Below are 18862 nucleotides of genomic sequence, written 5' to 3'. Positions count from 1 at the left end.
AAACCGAGCCTTATCGTGTTTAGTCCAGTTTTCTCACTATACCGATGTGTTCCTTTGCCGATAAAAGTGTGTTAAAAACGAATGACATGTCGTTAGTATCTTATAGGAAAGTTTCTTTGATGCATTTATTTACATTTTGCCTATCAGATAGCCGTCCATTTACGCTCCACTGGAAAGTAATTTTCACCTCAGCAGCTCGAACAAGGATACTTTGTTACTTAAAAACAGTGAGAAAAATCGCATTTTGGTCACTGAGTGAGACAAAATGCGATTTTGCCAGTATAGAATCTTTCGCTTGCACGGGACTCAAAATAAGCACTCGAAGAAATATCAAACTTTGATCTCTTGTTGTACAAATAACTATTTTCCCTCTGCGTCATCATGGTAAAACTATGTAACGGATAAGGAAATGAGTTTAAGGATATTTAATTCGTGGTTTTTATTTCTATTTACTAAGGTCCACGCACGCTTGTGCGAATGAACGCAAAACATAATTATAACATTCATCAACATAATATTTGCTCTGAATGCATGATTAAATTATGTCAACACGCATCGAATAAGATTAGAGTGTATTCAAATCGCCACCCACGTTTTGCTACAGGTGACTTCACAATCATATATCCATATAATATCTACACGTATATATACGTATGTATATGTGTGTATTATTACCTATTTATTAAAGGTCGTGAGATATAATTCTTTTTTTTTTGTACTTAGTACGTAATACCACCGCTCATATTTAAACTAAGTAGTTGTTGTCTTATAAATGGATCATCAAGACTGGCCTATGTGATTTTGATTTCGAGGAGAAAGATCTTTTATCTACTAGGCCAATCAAATTAGGCTCATAAAAAGCGTTTGAGGAATTAATTCCAGCAAGTAATCCGAGTTTGCGCAATCTCAGATGTGCATATACATTTTGGGAGCCTTATTAGGAGATACATTTTTCCTTGCATTGTCATACCACTCGATGTAGAAGGAACCCACCATCATGGTGGATCAGACACTGGAGAATAGGCGTTATCGGATTTTTAAAATGATCATACCAAAAATACACATTTTTTACAACTTTGACTTCGAATTTATAAGTAATAGAAATTTATTTTTACCTTAATATGAAGGTACCTTTTGGACTGTCAGATATAAATTTTCATCATTATTAGAATAATTTTTCCGTCGGAGGTACCGTTTTCGATCTACAAGCAAAAAACTGAAATAAGCAAATATTTACGCACATCTTTAAAATAACTAATATTTAATGTTGACATAAATTATTACCTTTATATTTTTATTTAATACGTAAAGTGATTGATTTTAAGTATGCTGCCAAAGTAAAACACTAAAACAAAATAAAAACGAAACAGAAACATAGCAGACAGACAAAAAGCATTAACGACATTTTAATACTAATTAAGATTTTTTTTGTTCATAAGCCATAAATTGTATGTACCTATACATAATTAATCCTATGTTTTAAAAGTAAAACTGCCTAAGAGCTTTCAAATTCGATCTCGTTTCGTTTCTTTTATAGGCAACTTGATAAAATAAGCAAACTTTATCACATTTGCCTCACATTTGGCTCTTTTTCCATCACACACGTTTGATGTGAAACAGACAAGGATAGTCCGCGCCTGAACGATCCAGTCGAGTATTTCAGTAGTTAGATAGTCGACTGGTCCGACACCGGCAAACAACATCAGTGTTTTCTCTGACGCTCTCGTATCCAAACGACCCTTAACGAGTTAACGCTCTCCTGTTGTGTTGTTTATTTTAAATTATTGCTTTACAATGAAACCGAGATTCAAAACAATTCATGAGCACGACTATCGCTGCCGGTAAGTGCTATGGATGACTTAGATAGATAGATCGTAGCTTTGTATGCATTTTGTAGGTAATACTGATGACAAATCTTTAACAATTTCTTAATGAATAATATAATAAAAATAAAGTTAAACCAAAAAGTGGACAACTGCTAATTAGGAAATTAGTCAGAAGTTTTCCAAAGCTAATAAGATCGAATATTCTGTGCACGCGCTTTTTGTCTCAATAGGTTCTATTAAAAGTCTCCATCCAATGAAGCTTTACATTTTGTGATGAACAACGATTGTGTTTCTTATACATCAACATCATATCATATACCATATCGTCAGGTTGTTTGATATCTCACCCTTTGTACATGTACCTACACATTGTAGGTACGTGTCGGTCGTAGCAACCAACGCAAGTAAAATGTAGGCCCAGAGATTGATGGAATGGTTGTAGTTTTATTAATGCAAAGTAATAGGGTAGCTGCACTAGTTTGGTTTCAACAGCAATATAGGCATGATGACAGAAATCTCTTTTAATATTGTCGGTACACTCGTATTAGTTCCGGAAAACACAATATTTCTCCTATACTCTTAGGTCTTAACATAAAAACTAAACCTCGCATGAAAACGTGACTTTACGGGTTTATAAACATTGCGGTGAAAGTGATCCAGGAAAGAAATATGGAAGGAAACCAACCGGTTAGGTTAGGTTAGGCTACTTAAAATCGGACAATTTTCAATTAATTGATTTATCGTGATTGATTTATGGTGATTGATACGTTCATTTATTGTAAAATACCTAAAAGAATTTTCCCTTGAACCTGAATGATATTGTAAATTGAGCATTATAAAATTTATTAAGTTTAGCGATGATAAATACACAGCAAAAATATATCGCAATTACTCATTTTATACAAAAAACACTCTCACTGCAATTTAAGGTCAATTATTTTGATACATTTAAATTTTAAATGAACATAGCGGTTTTACTTTAATTTTTTTTTTTGTTAGATAGCTCACATGGCATGAGATTTAGTAAAAAACTTCAGCCGAAAAAATAAGTAACAATGTTATTTAGTGAAATATCGTATGATCTGTAGCATTTTTATTTATATAATAACAAATAAATATTTACTTTATTAGACATGTTTAATAGTGAAATTAAAAAATTAAAAAGATTTAACATCCAAACATAAACCTTTCTATACTTCCCTACTAAAGTCAGAGCAAGCGAACTCGGCAGCGATTTTGATAGTACAGACTGTGCAAGTGTTATTTTAACGTCAAGCTTCTATTAAATTATGACGTTTAAAATAACAGTAGGTACTTCAAAATATGTTTTTAATGGTAAAATATACTCATTCTGAAGAAATTTAGGTAGGTTAAAACTAGGAAAATAGACGATTGCTGTTTTTTACTTTCGAAATGGCTCCGGCCCCTTGTAAATTTTCAATACGTTTCTGATCTGTGCTAGTGATATACAATAGGGCGTGAAAATGAGCTTCGTGATAATATTATAGAGCTCACCTACGCGACATTCGTGACCGCTCGGTGCTGCGGCTGTTCGAGGCGACCGACATGGGCGGCGGCGTGTTCCCGGGCGCCGTCGGCGTGGGCTCGCTGGCCATGCCGCCGGGCGCCGCCACCTGCTCCGGCCCCCCTAGTTGGGACCAGGTAACCACATTCCTTCTTCCTACACGAAAAACTTCAAAACAACATCTGTTAAGAATAAAAAGCATCTGTTTATCACGAGAGTGCCTGTGCCTAATTTTTTTTTGTTTTTTAAATTGAAATAGTGCATTGTATGGCAAGTGTGAAAGTGATTATGAGTCCCGAGATAAAAGACTGACACTTGCACATGCACAATAAACGGCGGTTTTAATACATTTCAGAAATAATCACAATAAAACAAATATTGATTACGTACGAATTTACACGTACGGTTAAGAATTTTCCTTTAAACTTAATGATAGTCAATCACAGAGTCACATATCGCTTAGCGATGATAAATACCTACATTGCAAAAATTAATCACAATAAACCCCTTTTTGTACGGTGGGTCTAACGAGGATATGAGAAAATGTGTCAAGAAAGTTGCACGCACAAGCAGATCCACCTTAATGTTGTTATCACTTTTTTTTACATAATACTAATGTTATTTTTGTGTTTAGGACCAAAGTTACTTCAGCGAGCCTGAGATAGACTCGGAGTACCACCACCAACACGTGCACAAGACTAAGGTAAGTGGACCAGTTAATATCTCTTGCCTATTCTGTCGGCCCCTCAAACATTGTTTTCCATATATTTCGTAATAAATTTTAACCACAAACAAATTTTTAATAGGGTAATAAAATTATGCCTGTTTGCCGTCCAATACCCGATCCCGTCCGCTTGTCGGAGTTGCTACAAATAATTGCGTCTAATAATTTTTTTATAAAATAAACCGTACTTAAATATTATTTAAGGTCAAGTAATATTAACCTAAAATAGACAATTATATGAGCAATAGAAACAAATATGACACATTTAAGTAAGAGTATTTAAATATTTATTTTTCGCATTTCAAAGTTGGCATCTCCTATAATAGGCCTGATGACAAATTTTCAAATCCCTTTTATTATTGTCGGTACACTTGTACTGGTTCCGAAAAACACAATATTTCAGCTATACTCATAAGATTTAACATAAATAATTGCATTTTTTTATAGCTAGTTTAAACCACGCGCGAAAACGCCTCGCAAGCGATTTGTGACGTCACGAATTAGTTGGTGGAAGGGTGATAGACATTGTTTACATACTTACAGTTACGAATTTTCCCTTGAATCCGAATGATATTGTCAATTCAGCACCATATATTACGATTAGGGATGATAGGTAAATACATTACAAACATTAATCACAATAACGCATTTTATACAAAAACTCTCACACGGTTGCAATTTAAGATGAATTATTTAGATACATGCAAATTCTGAGTGAAATCACCGAGCGCCGGTTTTACTTTTTAATTTTTCATTTTTTCTGGTTCCAACAGCCGACATGGCAATGATAGTTACTTACATTCAGTCAAATAATTAAATAAGTTTTTTGACGAAATATCGTATTATTTATTTATTTAATTACAAATAAATATTGACTACACATCCTGTAGTAATATTTTTTTGACGTAATAAACGTTTAGTGGCGAAATAATATTTTTTTTGAACCTCCAAACTCTTTGGTGAGGATTTATGGATTACGGTCAATGAGGATTGATGACGTCACTCCTTAGCTCGCTTCTGATTGGCGTTTCAGTCAAAATGGCTGATTGGAGAATTTTTCACTTTTATTTTATTGAATATATTAATCATCCTAATGTTTATATTAAGATTGGGCCATTTTTTAGACCCATATTAACATATATGTTTATATGAAACCATTATTTCCATGATTCTTTGTTACTGTCATCAGGCCTATTGGACGGTATCTGACACAATTACCCTATCTTTGGAAGATTATTATGTTTTTACCTACTAAATATTTATTTGTCGTTGTTAACTTAGGTGTTATCGACGTTATCGTAAAGTAGGTACTCAAATTCATTGTTTTTTTTTAATATAATGTAATCTACAATGTAATAAAAACTACATTTTTATTTTATTATTTATTGTAAAATAATAAGTAACAAGGTAAGTACACGTTTTAGACTAATTACATATAAGTAGGTACTTGTCTTATTTCTAAACGCTTATTACTAAAATAAATTAAATTAAATGACTTGCTAATGGCAAGTTTTGGTTGACTGAAGTAAACTGAATATAATATTGTAGGCTTTAATCGTATTGGAGTGCCGGGATCATATAAACTGAAGTTTTATGCTACGTGCTTTTGTATGAATACGTAACAATAGGATACACACAAGTTATCCTATAAATATTGGGTAGATAATTGCGATAGACTGTTTCAAATGAAATTGAATACTTATGTGTAGCTATTTTAGCAGTCATCGACAGAGATAGCTTTAAAAAACCGGCCAAGAGCATGTCGGGCCATGGTCAGTGTAGGGTTCCGTAGTTACCCGTCCGTCACAATAGACCTCGAACGGATTAGTATCATGTTCCTACATAACTAGCAAAAGGCCTTCAAAGCGCTTTGTACGTCTTTTTACTTTGAAGGGAAGACTTTTTCCCCTGCGAAGGTCCCTACTCCCTTATGCTTGTAATGCTCTTGTAATGTAGGAACATGATACTTACTAATAGCCCCCGTTTAGCCTACTTTGACAGAATAGTAACTACGCAACCATACACTGAGCATGGCCCGACTGGCTCTTGGCCGAATTTTATAATTATATAAGCAATATTCATATGGCGGTTCGTACCGTACATTTAGGCGGTCAGTACAGTAGTTATTAGGTAGATGGGTACAGATTGATGTTACTAGTTACTTCGTCAGGATCATGTACTTGTAAAGTGTGTTTAAAAGGCTTTGCATATGGGCAGACCTTTGTAATAGTGCGCACCGCTGTGTAGTTTCTTGGGCGTGGACCTCCAGGAGAGTACCAGCGCTTTCTTGAAGGGCTCGGCCGCGCAGCCGCTGCACACCTGCATCACCGCCTTCACCTCGGCCTCCGCGGGTTCTCGCTCGTCCACCTACAAACAATACTCATTATATTAAATGATTTGAAATGTGATCGCAAATTCAGTATTTGAACTTATCTAATAACAGTTAATTGTGTAATTGTCAAAAAATTATTGTTTGGAAGGTATGGAAGGATTTATTATACTTCCTCCGAAGTGTAAGCATACAGTGAGTACCTACAAAAGTGCAAGCCTTCGAAGAGCAGAGTTAAATTACAATTTTGTCGGAGAGGTGCTGACCTGCAGTAAGTGTGGCCGTACATTCACTGCAAAAATAGACTACGTCAGCCATCTGAGAGATCACGATCGACGCGTTTTATTGATTACTACACCCGTAAATATATTCCAGGAGGATCTTCCTAGCTTTTAAATTAGGTACAAGACATTTGGAACACTAACCGTCTCCTTTTGGACATTTTGAACTGGGAGGTTCCCAACGACGCCAGCGAGTCCACTCAGCAACGACTGCTGGAACATGGCGTCATCCTCATCGGCTATGTTCGGACTAAGCAGCGCATCGTCTACGATAGAACCGTCCGACAATGCGACCAGCCCACGTTTGTCTTTTTTCCCTGAAATATTTCCAAAGTAGTCACGCATTTTCCAAACAGATATTACTAAAGAGATACTATAGTCATTTGATGCATCAGAGATACGTATGTTAAGAGAATAAAATGTTTTACCTTTAGCGGGTTGCTCCAATTCTTTCTCTGGATTATCTCTTTTATCTCGTTTCTTAGAATCTCGTTTGTACAAATTATGCGACGATGTCTCATCAATGTATTGCACATTTGCTGGGTTAAGTAACGAGCCAGATAACATGACTGTTGATGATTTCGACGGACCCAAAGGCTGCCTTAGTGAAAATCTCTGGCTGTGGGCAATAGAGGAGGACACTGGTAGGTCTACTAAAGAAATTTGATGTATGGAGTTGGATGAAGGCTGTGTTGATGGAATTTGATGAACATTGTTGAGAAGCTGTTCAGATACAATTCTGTTGCTCAGTTGTCCATTGATATATCCCTGCTGAAGCTGTAAACCGTTAGACAGCTGAACGGGAATCATCTGCTGCTGCGGCTGGGGGCCGGCAAGGTTGAGGTCGGGAGCGCGTTGCAGCTGCCCGCCGATGATGAAGTTCCCGTTGCCCAACGGAGTAGCTTCTGGCGGCGGCGGCTCCGTGACCGCTTCCGTGGAGGCCTCCAGCGGGGTACCGTCGTGCTTGAAGTGATGAGCGTGGTGGTGCTTGTGGTCTTTGTGGGCTTTACCCGCCGTCAAGGCAACATGATACAGTTGGAGCATAGTTACTTCTCCCATAAGTCCAGATTGCTCTAAAATTATTTAAAAGGTGGTTTTGACTTTTGATACATATCCACGAAATGCTTAAATATCAGCCATTATATTATAGTAGTATTCCTATAGCTACAAATAATAATATTTATCCATTTTCTGCCAACCTAAATCTCGTGCATATTTTTATTACAGCTCTACCACGTAAGGTCGGTTGCACTAAATCGACTGTAACGGTTAAAGTGTTGACTAAATTTTTATGTATGGAACTTTTCATACATAGTTCTGCTGGTGGTTAACGGAGCAATTAACAAGATATTTGCGCGATGTACGACATGTACGTTTAGTTTCACGTACAGTCAGCAGCAGAATGGTAGAAAAAGTAAAAGTGAGTCAGGTGTTAGTTTTAATTAACGATCATTTCCAAAAGCTTAATTTTAAGGCGTTTAAACTCATGTATTACGTTTAAACTCCTTCTACACCTGTTTGTAATATAAAAAATCACGTAACAAACTGTGATCCTGACTTTGGTATTGCTTTAATGCAATGGGTTCTCAAAACAAACCTGATCGACAGATATCATCAATAAATACTTGTCAACTACTCTATTAAACCTTCAACCACACTGTATTCAACCAAAACCGTTGGAGTAAACGTAAACGGTACCTAAACTGGTGCTCAAGATACTTACTTATAGTGGGCTCGAGACCATCTTTGCTGTATAAAAGACTCTGTTCTTGACCAGTAAGAGCTATGCCGCCGCCTTTTATTATGTGACCCACCAACTGAAATTTATCACTTTTAGTTAGACAACGTAAGCTTATTTCGTACACTATGCTATCTTCAATTGTCTTTTTCGATTAATCATTGCGCTAGCGCTTAATACGCCTTATAACCAAGACCAAAGTTCCACGACTATCCTATATTACAGATAACATTATACTTCAAAATGTTTTATTTGCAAATATAGGAAAGGTGTAATATTTTATTTCAACATTATACTTACTTACATTATACTTTTGTAAATTGTTAATATTACTTTTAAATAGAGTATTTTTCTACGGTAATATAGTTTTACCTAAAAGTTAATCAAATAACATATTCGGTTTGACTAGCATACTTAACGACACCACTCGCTATGAGGTTGAAGCAAAAATATACTGGTTGTTATATAATTGCAATGACGTGTACTTAATGATATCATATAACATACCCTGTTGTGGAATCCTCTGCCCACTCGCTCTGCGTTCACCCAAATTTGCCATTCTCCAGTTTTTCCATTCCAAGATTGACAAGAATGATACCACCTATAAAAACGAAAAACACATAATTATGTTTTATGCTAACAAGTTTTGAAATAAACAGTGTAAAGATATTTTTTCTGGATCAAATATATTTTATTTAAAAAGGAAAGTATGCGATATTGGTATATTAATGTTAAAAAGGGTCTAATGACATGATTCCCGAAGGTCAAATGCACCGCCTAAAAAATAGTAAAATGTTAAATGAACTAATTCACTGTACCTTGTGCAACTGATACATGCCTATATAGGCAAACTTGCAAAAGCGCATTACCTTGACAGTTGTGACTTAAGACGTGTACACATATTACGTAATTTCGCAAACTTACCCAACAAGACGAGAAAGAAAATATAACATGATGATTCACCGTTGCGCATATAACTGGACAACGTAAAAGGGCGGAACTTGCGGATCCTAAACCGTTATCAACTGTTTGATGTGGATGGGCATCGTAATGATATCCTTATAATAATTCAAATGATAAACGATTTAAGTACCCCTTCGCAATCATAAAGTTGGCTAACGTAAAATATTACACATTTCTAATCTAGCACATCGTTTAATCCGACTGTTCCTTTGAACCTACATTAAAGTTGGTATTCGCATGTAACACGTGACAGCTTTAAATTCCATCCTGATAAGAAAACGTTTAACGTCCCATGTGTAACATTTAATTGTTGAATTACATTAGTAAATTGCTTCACTTTGCATTTGTTAATACTAATCAAATCGAGCAGCGTGAAGTGTTGTTGCATTAATCTTACGAGTCATCATAACTACTCACATCCCGTTGGGTAAAGTGTGGATATAATTAAACTCACGTGTTAAGTTTTAGGGGATAATTGAGCCTGAAGAATGTCTGTCCGTGCACGGCCATGCTGAAGTAGCTAGCTTCGACTGTGTTCGATATCCAAGCCGAAATCTCTTTAGGGCTATCTCCAACTATAAAATAAATCAACATCACAAATAATAATTACTGAAGCGAAATTCACGTCTCTTCTATCGACATACCTATCAATGTACCAAAGAGATTTTTCAAAAGTTCCCATGAAATAAATCTCGGTATTTTTTCTACACGTTTATTGCCAAACCTACTTACAGTTAGTTTCGATTCTATGAAACTTAAAGTAGACGTCAATGAGTGACATAAATGTTAAATGAAACTGTCGTTAATAGTTAAGAACTTTGAGTAAAAATCTCTAATCTGAACGGGAACTTTTTAAGTGGAAACTGGCATGAGAATTTTCTCATGAAACTATCCAGAATTATTGAGAATGTTCTGCTTTCACATTGCTTCTTAAAGATAAGAAGTTTAAAGCCTTTTTTTTTTGAACCCGTTTTAGCATTAAGAGGGTACTCCTTTTCTATTAGGATAAGAATCATATAGGTATACTAACTTATGTTTTTAAGACTTAGCGAGGAAATATATGTATAGGTTAGGAAATTAAAAAGAAAGGTCGTATTAAAACACGTTTTGACTTGCTAGTCTGATATTCTGTCAGGTCATAATGCACTTGCGTGCGTGGAATGCTGAGGTTTCGCAAACGTGCGTGTCCCGTAAGTGCAGGTAATCGCACCAGAGGGCGACGCTCTCCGCGGGCAGCATTGCCTATTATCGATGCGTTTCGTCAAACACATCGGAATTTCAATACATAAATCACTTACATCTCATTTGTAGAATGTAGGATGTTATTGTATATTTAAGAGAAGGATGACAGGTTATCGTGACAAATAAACGAATATGATGCTAAAATTCTAAGGTTTACTTTATGTTTGCTTCTAGCATATTATGAAATATAAATAATAAGTGACGAAATAACACATAGGACACAGAGGCATGACTCAGAGACTACCTTCCCAACCCAACCAATGAACACCACTGGTTAGTTAGTTTGTGTTCTAAATCGCTACACAAAGTGTATTGTGTTTACATTAATGTTTAGTTATACTTACTATTAACTTTCATATTAATTTCAATAAAAACAACCTCGTGATTTTGTTTGTTAACATTCTCTTGAATACTTACTATTTACTTTTATTCTTGAAAAATTCTCCTATCCGTAATTCGATTTGTTTGACCCTCAAAATACATTATTTCAATGTATCTTACCTGAATAAGAGAATAAGGGATGGTCTTCAGAATGATTATGGAACTTCGCCCACATGCACAGAGTAAACTCTTTTAGGTCTGGCAGATCCTTCTCATACTGGACGTACTGGTAGAAGAGTTCTTGATTCATGGATACTTTGTAGACGCTGCAGGCGTCGGAATCTCCCTGAGGCCCAGCGCTGTAGGCGCCGGACAGTTTGCTTGGATACGCAAGGCTTGGTGGCTTACGATTAATTATTTTTAACGCCGAACTGTAAAAAGTTTACGATATTATAATTATATATATAGTATAATTGCCAACGAATCGTTGTAATGTAGGTTATACTATCTGAGGTATAATACATATAACATATTAATATACCCAAGTGATTGCTCATATTGTTGCTTGGGGTGTAGATATTGACTTCTAGGGAAAATGAAGCTATGTAAGCAAAACTCGAATTACCTGGTATCGAGAGATCGTTCCGGCGACTTGACGTAAGTGGTGTAGGTAAGGGAGGACTCCGGTACAATGGGCTGCCAACCCTCCTCCCGCGCGCACACGGCGCCCGCTAGGACGCACAGCAATACAAGCCGCATGATCTGCACATACATTCACAAAACCGTACAATGTAGCAATCGTAACTTAAACAAAACAATTCCGGAACATATTCATAGTTTATAATTTATAATGACAACGTATTAATAGTACATTACGATACAAGTGCGAAAATAAGGAAATTCTCAACGAGTATCGATAAATTAAAACACGTCCGAAGGGAGTGTTTTAAATCGACACGGGTTGCGAATTACCTTTTCGCACGTGTATTGTACGTTTTACAGTACATATGGCCCTTTAAGTTTTCGACATAGGCACGTATTGTGCTAGTTACCGCACTAGGGCGGTAATTACCCTAGTAATTACCTAGTAATTAAACTTTGACTTTTGCTTTGTTGTATTAACTAATCGTCGATTGACCCTAGTCTCACGTAATGGAGTGTCGATAGAGCCACAAATAGAAATATAGCTTACAGATACAGTTACAGCCTTACTTTATAGCAACTTTATAGATACCTGAATCATATCGATCAGGGAATACAGACGACGGAAGGGAATTCCATTCATTTCGTAGTTTGCAGTTGAAATGACGAGGCAAATCGCTTTGCGCGAATAAATAGTATGTCGACAGCGTAAGGGCGCGTGTACACGGTGCCGCCTCCGCGCCGACACCGCACTGCCGCCGCACGGGCTCGTGTACACGGTACCGCCTCCGCGTCGACACCGCACCGCCGCCGCACCTCCGCGCTATGTACACGAGAAGCGCGTAGCGCGGAGGTGCGGCGGCGGCGCGGCGGCGGCACCGTGTAACATTCGATTTCTGACCGCAGCTGCACTACTGATACTGAACGCGTCGCTGTTACTGTCAATTTCCATAGTAAAATTAACAGTAGTACAGCTGCGGTTGAAAATGGACTGTCACCTTAAGGATCCATTCGCCCACCATGCGTGGACGTCCTGTGATGGAACGGGGAAGGTGGAATTAGGTCTTGCAATTCGATAGTACACCGATAGGTACATATGTTAGGCGACTCTGTGACTTTAGGACTGACCGCCGGGTTGTCGCCTGTATAACCCCCGTATTTATAAAATTTTGCAAACTTTTGTTCCTTTTTAATAAAAAAAAAACCACAAGGACAAACGATTACCAAGGGCTTGTGAGACTTAACTGGCGTTTATGGATAACGCTATAAAAGTTTAAGAGCACAGCGTTGTACCGAGTACAAAGCTGCTAATGGATACCTTTTTAGCAGAACCGTCCCAAAGGTGGCAGCGGTATTCCATACACGAGCGGATTTGTGTAAAGGGTGGAAGCTGATATTGGCGTAAAATAATTATTCACCTTAAATAGGACACAAAGTTCTTGTCAGCAGTTTTAGCCCTGGACTCGTTAGTGGACCCCCAATTACAATTTTGATTTTAGACTCAGCACAAAAACTTCTAGATCATCGGTGGTGGGTCATCATCATCATCATAATCAATATTAAAAGTGTCTGGCCCTCTGTCGTTGCAGCCTTTTCCATTTCAGCCTATTCTGGGCTTTCGTTTTGACTCCTTGGTGGTGCGTAGGTAAGTAGGAAAGTAGGAGCCAAGGTGAATTATCAGTACTTACCTACATTAAAACTCTTGGCTCTCACAGACTACCCTGAATACATATTACCTCTTAGTATAGATTTTCTTTACTAATGTTTATTTAATGACAAACTTTGGTACCTATGTTGGTATTACCCATGCACGTTAGTTCATAATACGCCATTAATGCATACCAAACTGATCCAATATTCCTATTAATGCGGAACAAGAGAGACTGCTTTATAGGCCTCCGCATAATCTATCAAGAATGCATGCCTATTTATTAATGCGTGCGCTGAATTGTATTATACTGGTTATCTACTCACTCGATATTATTTTATGAAAAATCGGATTCATAAATAAGCTCAAGAGCAATAAAAGTGGGTGGGCCCGGATCGGATTTTGAACTAGACGTCACCAAGATACGACAACGATATGTTTAAGATCTAGCCTGTCAAATTTGACATTTGTGCGATTCTGGAGATACTCTTGAACGATTTCCACAAGATATTACGATATGTTAACGTAAAAGTGTCATTTGTTGCCCGAATTGAGCTGCAAAAGAGAATTAGTTGAAATCTAAACTACAACGTATCTAAATAGTACATATCGTATCGTTCTCTAGTCTAGAACGGATCTTGTTTTCCGAATACCGCGGTGCGTGTGTTTAACACTTTAGTTATGATGAATTTGATCGATCGAGACACACACACAGCCTAAACCGCTGAAAGTTGGGCCATGAATATAGAAACATATTATATTACTCAGATATTATACATAAAGAGATCCTTTGTTGTAGAGAAAAACATTGTGGAAATTTGTGTGATGAATGTGAAGCTTTAACATTTCTAGCGAATTATAAGCGAAGGAATTCGCGGAAGGAAACTAGTAGAATAGAATTTCGTGAAAAAATAAAATTATTAACTCATTGCAATAACATGTTAAAATAGAAGATGGTTTGCAAGTTTTGCAGATTTAAAATTATAAAAAGAAAACTTGTAATCGTTTTATAATTTCAGGGATTTATGTAAGGGAGCCCAAAGAGGGGATTTTTGTAGTTACTCAAGCGTGTCAGATTAAGATATAACATAAGCAAAGACATATATAACTCTGGATATAAGTGATATTTTGCTACCCGTGGAGTCTACCTTAACCAATTTTAGCCGTCTATGTTGGTCCGTTAGTTGGTAGGCTGATTTTTTTTTAAAGTAGATTGTGGATTTGGTTAGTTTGGTCCACGTTGATGCTATAACTGTACAAATTGACAATTATTTGTAAGCATTTTCTTAATCTGACGGTTACAAGTTCAAAACACATTATACGGGAAGGCATTAGGTTTATTGTTATTTTATTAGCTTACCTACATTTGGCGTATTGCTATGTACAGTCGACGTCATAAATATGTGTACATGTTTGCACCTTATTATTTTCTAATAAGGCGAAAAATAGAAATATATCTTTGCCATCGGCTGTAAAGTAACTATTTTGCTAATTTGAGTTAAACACCCATACCATCATAAAATTTACATTAAGTATGGTGAACTTCAGTTGCGTTTTGTATGGTCCCGATATTATCAGTAAGAATCACTACACCGCCAATATTATGTACGAGTACTTAGGTGCGATCAATTATTACTCATGATAATGTCTAGACCGCATTTGATTAATTAGGTATGAGAACAATCACTTTCGCTGCTGCGGTTAAGGCAACTTGTAATTGAGCATATACTTCCCAAAGGCTATTTCAGATGATCATTTCATTAATTATGATCTATAATTACTGATAATATCTTACTTTCAGACGTCTTGATTTATACATTTTATAATGCAACATTCTGAAACATTTTGCGAGGGCAAAATAAAAGGAGCAAAAAAATGATGCCAGCTCAAAGAAACCGAAACGTCTACGAAAGGTACCTACTTGATTGTTTTTCGATGTAAACGATGCATAGGTACTTGTTGACAGTTCTTTCAAGTTCTAAAGTATAAAAAAAAACAACGGATTGCACTCGGGGAGTGCCGACAGAAGTGAAAACTCAATGAGTAGTCCAAAATGTCTGCAGCACTATGTATAATTGACCCATCCTCCTTTCTATTGAAAAACTTTAGTTCCGAAATTGCTGGCCAGTGAGCTTAAATTTGTAACGTTAATTGTTTAAAATTCGAATAGAAATTGTAAAGTTACCTTGCAGACCTCGCATCTAATCTAAATATATTTGGTCATGATATTTTGAGTTTTATTCACCAGTACTAGAGTTCACTTTTATTAGCCATTTCATCAAGATGTAGCTTTATTGAATTATATTTATGTGATATAAAGTTAGAATGTAACTGTGAGATCCTCGTATTTTCAGCCCGTACAAGTTTAGAACCTTTTTCATGTAATGTCATTGAGTTTTTCTTTATTGATTTAAATGCCATCTAAATGAGTGGCCATCTAAACCTTACGGTCATGTGATCGCCTTGCGCTGTCTCGAGTTTATCATTTTTCCCCACCTCAAAAAGTGCCCAGCGCCGCTAAAGAAGTTTTCACTTCAAAAAACTTTAATTTGCTCGATTTAGGTATAGTTAGACACTGCAGCTTTTTCACCTATGGAACTACGAATTAGAGTTATAATCAGGATCAATCGTGCCTAGCATTGACAACACACATTTTATTAATGAAACCTCCGGAGTGTCTTTAAATGCAAACAAACTCATCTGACATCGACTGTCTATGCATATCATTATACCTACTGACTGACATATTACTTAAACTTCTTAAATGATTTATTTCGTGGTTTACTGGCTTAATAAACAGTTGCTTCGTTTTATAAAGTTAAATAAAAATCCTCTGATGAAACCTACGTGTAGGTATCTTTTCTGTTCCATAACTAAGTGGAAGGTACCTATTAGATTAACTCCGGTGTACTTTCTTATCTTGCGTAACAAAAATTAACCTGCACTGACTTACAGACTGATCTTACGATAAGTAGTTTCTCGAGCATTGATATTTAATTAATACTCGTACGAGTTAGTACTCGTACGAGTATTAATTAAATATCAATGCTCGATCTTAAGGGAGCCCGAGCCGCTAGTGCGTATTCTAACACCAACTTAGGCGGTGTCCGTAATTTGAAGGTAATTGAAAAGTACTAGTAAAGTAGGTAGTAGTAGTAAGATAGTAATCTAGTTAGCTCTAACAAATAGGTAGTTTATATAACGATAGGACATTATGAGGTTAAGAATGAATTGTCTGCCGCCCGTCCGCTTCATTGATTTTGCCAAAGTGCGTTAGCGTTAGTGTGTCAGAGAGTTATCCTTATCACGACCTACTGGTAGATCGCTCGCTCCATTGAATCTGACCTGTGCTACTTTATCGCAAACATAATTGTTTACTACACTGTATGTTGTTACACAATAATTAACTATGTATGAAGCCCTCATACTCGTATATTGAATATTATTTTCTTTGTCAAGATCGATCTAAATAGATTAGGTACACTTTTTTTGGTAATATCTGCAAAAACTTTGATTAGCCCGTTATTTGAGAAGTGAAATTATAATGCTTTTTTGGGCATTTATAAAATAAATTTGATAGGGCGGCCTCATTAAACAAAACAAGTATATTTGTGCGCACCTGCAGGTAAGCTGTGCATAATTTTTAAACGTTTGCTTTGTTAACTTCGAATCTGGAGGTTGAACAACACTCCGACAGCCGCATATATGTATGGTAAAAATGTATACCTATTTACTACCTAATACGTGCCGTACTAATGCCAAGAAACAAAGACATCGAATCATCAAATGCTTTAGTAGTACAGGTAACTAGTTTTGAATAATAAAACTAAATTCAGCCATTAATTGGTATCGTCTATTGCAAGACTCGTGCTTCCATCCAGAATAACAATAAACTAACCATGCATAATACGTCCGTTTCATGCGGTGTAGCCTAGTGGTTCTTATTCGTACGTAATAATCTGTTGAAGCCTGACTTACAATCGTATAAACTGGAGAGGACGACGCTCTTGTGTTTAGTATGGATAAGTAGTATCTATGCTACTGCACCCACCAGTAGGTACACCGTTTTAATCTATGGTCAGATTAAACATGACGTGACCTACGAGTCTAGAGATTATACCGACTTCTAATTTTTTTAAGCAATGACCGTTCTCAGTTCGTCAAAATCTGTTTTATAAATGTATTTAATAAAATAAAAAATACAAGTTACATATATGTTCCCTAAAACAGCTGGACCGATTTGCAAAATTGTTTTTGTTTTTGCAACATGGGGCTTCACAGTGGTTCATTGTCATTAAAACAGGATCTGAAAATGGATACCTACCGGAGAAATTGAGAGAACTCTTCAAATATTATCGGCTAACCTATCGTGATTTCGGTATATTTTAATGCTAACTCGTGCATTTTCTAAAAGTATCATTCGATAAAGTGAAACTGCTGATGAATTACAAAAAAATAATGGTATGTACTTTAAACTGTAAACTCTTCTTTGTAAAAAATCATATCATGGTGTCAAGATCATACTTTATATATTTTAGTATTTTAGTAGAAGTATTTTTAGCCTTACCTTTAAATATGTATAACCACTACCTATTTCATTTTCGGCTTTATATTAGCCATGAGATTTGTTTAATATTATGTTTATATCTAAATTCAGGGATTTCTTTGCTTCAGAAGCTATAATTATATATCTTATCCTCAGTAAACAACTGATAACAAAAAATAAAAAAGCTTCTAGTAAGTACGGAATCCCTTGCTGATATAATGTGAAGCGCAGTGTCGTGAGCAGCTCAGAAGAACCATTTCCAGTGAAATGACTCCGGCTGTGTCCGCGGCACTTATGTAATACAGGTACTTCCGGCCCGGCGCGGCGCGATTAGGCCTGTTTCCTACTAGCGCGACGGCGCCGGCGCTTCGCTCCAGCTTGTAGTGTTTTCTCTATATATGTCTATAATTATGAACACCGCCTGCGCTACATCACTATGCAACGCGAATTGTGTAATGACACCTAATAAACAGGTTCCGCAATAAAATCTCCCCAATCATTTGTTACATAATATATCATTTGGTTTTATTACTCAGTTGAAGATCACTGCAAGTTATTGCCACTTCTATACAACCTGGCCTAGTTAACCTAGGATACCAGAATTCCGCTTCAGTATGTTTATTAATAAAATACTTGTGCACAGTGTTTACGATTTAAATGTACCTTTCAATACTAAAACAATGGCCAAATCGCATAGCTCAAAGAAAGGAGAAATATCGCTCGGCACAATAGTAAAACCAATATCACTTAAGAATGCACATCAGTGTTGGGTTAAAATATGTTAAACTAATTAAATCACTTACACCGTAATCCCAAAAAGGAATATCCAAAGGCGCGCGTGTTCACTAGCACGAGTTATTCACATACTGGTCAAAAGAGCCTCACTGGAGACTACGTCGCGCCCCTCCCTGTAAGCTTTCTTCCAAACCCAATTGACATTCGCGATCTCGTGACACAACACTCGACAGCGACAATATTCCCCACCTCCTACATACTTATTCAGTGTTTACATGCTGTAGACAATTCGCCTTTCAATAAAAACCGGCCAAGTGCGTGTCGGACTCGCGCACGGAGGGT

At 36.6% G+C, this 18862-nt stretch overlaps 2 protein-coding genes across 10 annotated transcripts in view; one reads left to right on the top strand and one right to left on the bottom strand.

Annotated features, from left to right (window-relative positions):
- LOC134661832 (coiled-coil domain-containing protein AGAP005037) overlaps positions 1 to 18862 on the top strand; it is an 88096-nt gene that overhangs the window by 19919 nt on the left and 49315 nt on the right. For all 9 annotated transcript variants that reach the window (XM_063518031.1, XM_063518030.1, XM_063518034.1 and 6 more), the window contains 2 exons: positions 3335 to 3488; positions 3986 to 4054. In XM_063518031.1, the coding sequence (XP_063374101.1) occupies positions 3335 to 3488; positions 3986 to 4054 (223 nt within the window). The remainder of the gene's footprint in view (positions 1 to 3334; positions 3489 to 3985; positions 4055 to 18862) is intronic.
- Positions 6239 to 18773, bottom strand: LOC134661834 (uncharacterized). The gene is made up of 9 exons (XM_063518040.1): positions 18589 to 18773; positions 11575 to 11711; positions 11130 to 11380; positions 9841 to 9961; positions 8931 to 9024; positions 8409 to 8502; positions 7114 to 7758; positions 6830 to 7002; positions 6239 to 6442 (listed from the first exon to the last, which is right to left on the bottom strand). The coding sequence occupies exons 2-9, from the start codon at positions 11706 to 11708 to the stop codon at positions 6269 to 6271; spliced, it is 1686 nt and encodes a 561-aa protein (XP_063374110.1). The 5' UTR covers positions 11709 to 11711; positions 18589 to 18773; the 3' UTR covers positions 6239 to 6268.

This window comes from Cydia amplana, chromosome Z (assembly GCF_948474715.1).
Source record: "Cydia amplana chromosome Z, ilCydAmpl1.1, whole genome shotgun sequence".
In the NCBI taxonomy this organism is placed as follows: Eukaryota; Metazoa; Arthropoda; class Insecta; order Lepidoptera; family Tortricidae; genus Cydia; species Cydia amplana.
The sequence above is the reverse complement of the archived record's forward strand: the minus strand, read 5'-3'. Positions and strand labels throughout refer to the sequence as shown.

Coding starts and splice junctions, on each gene's coding strand:
- LOC134661834 (XM_063518040.1), bottom strand. CDS start 11,708: ATGCGGCTTGTATTGCTGTGCGTCCTAGCGGGCGCCGTGTGCGCGCGG. Junction 8,503..8,930: donor GCAGAGGATTCCACAACAGG/GTATGTTATATG, acceptor GATAAATTTCAG/TTGGTGGGTCACATAATAAA. Junction 7,003..7,113: donor ATTGGAGCAACCCGCTAAAG/GTAAAACATTTT, acceptor GAAATATTTCAG/GGAAAAAAGACAAACGTGGG.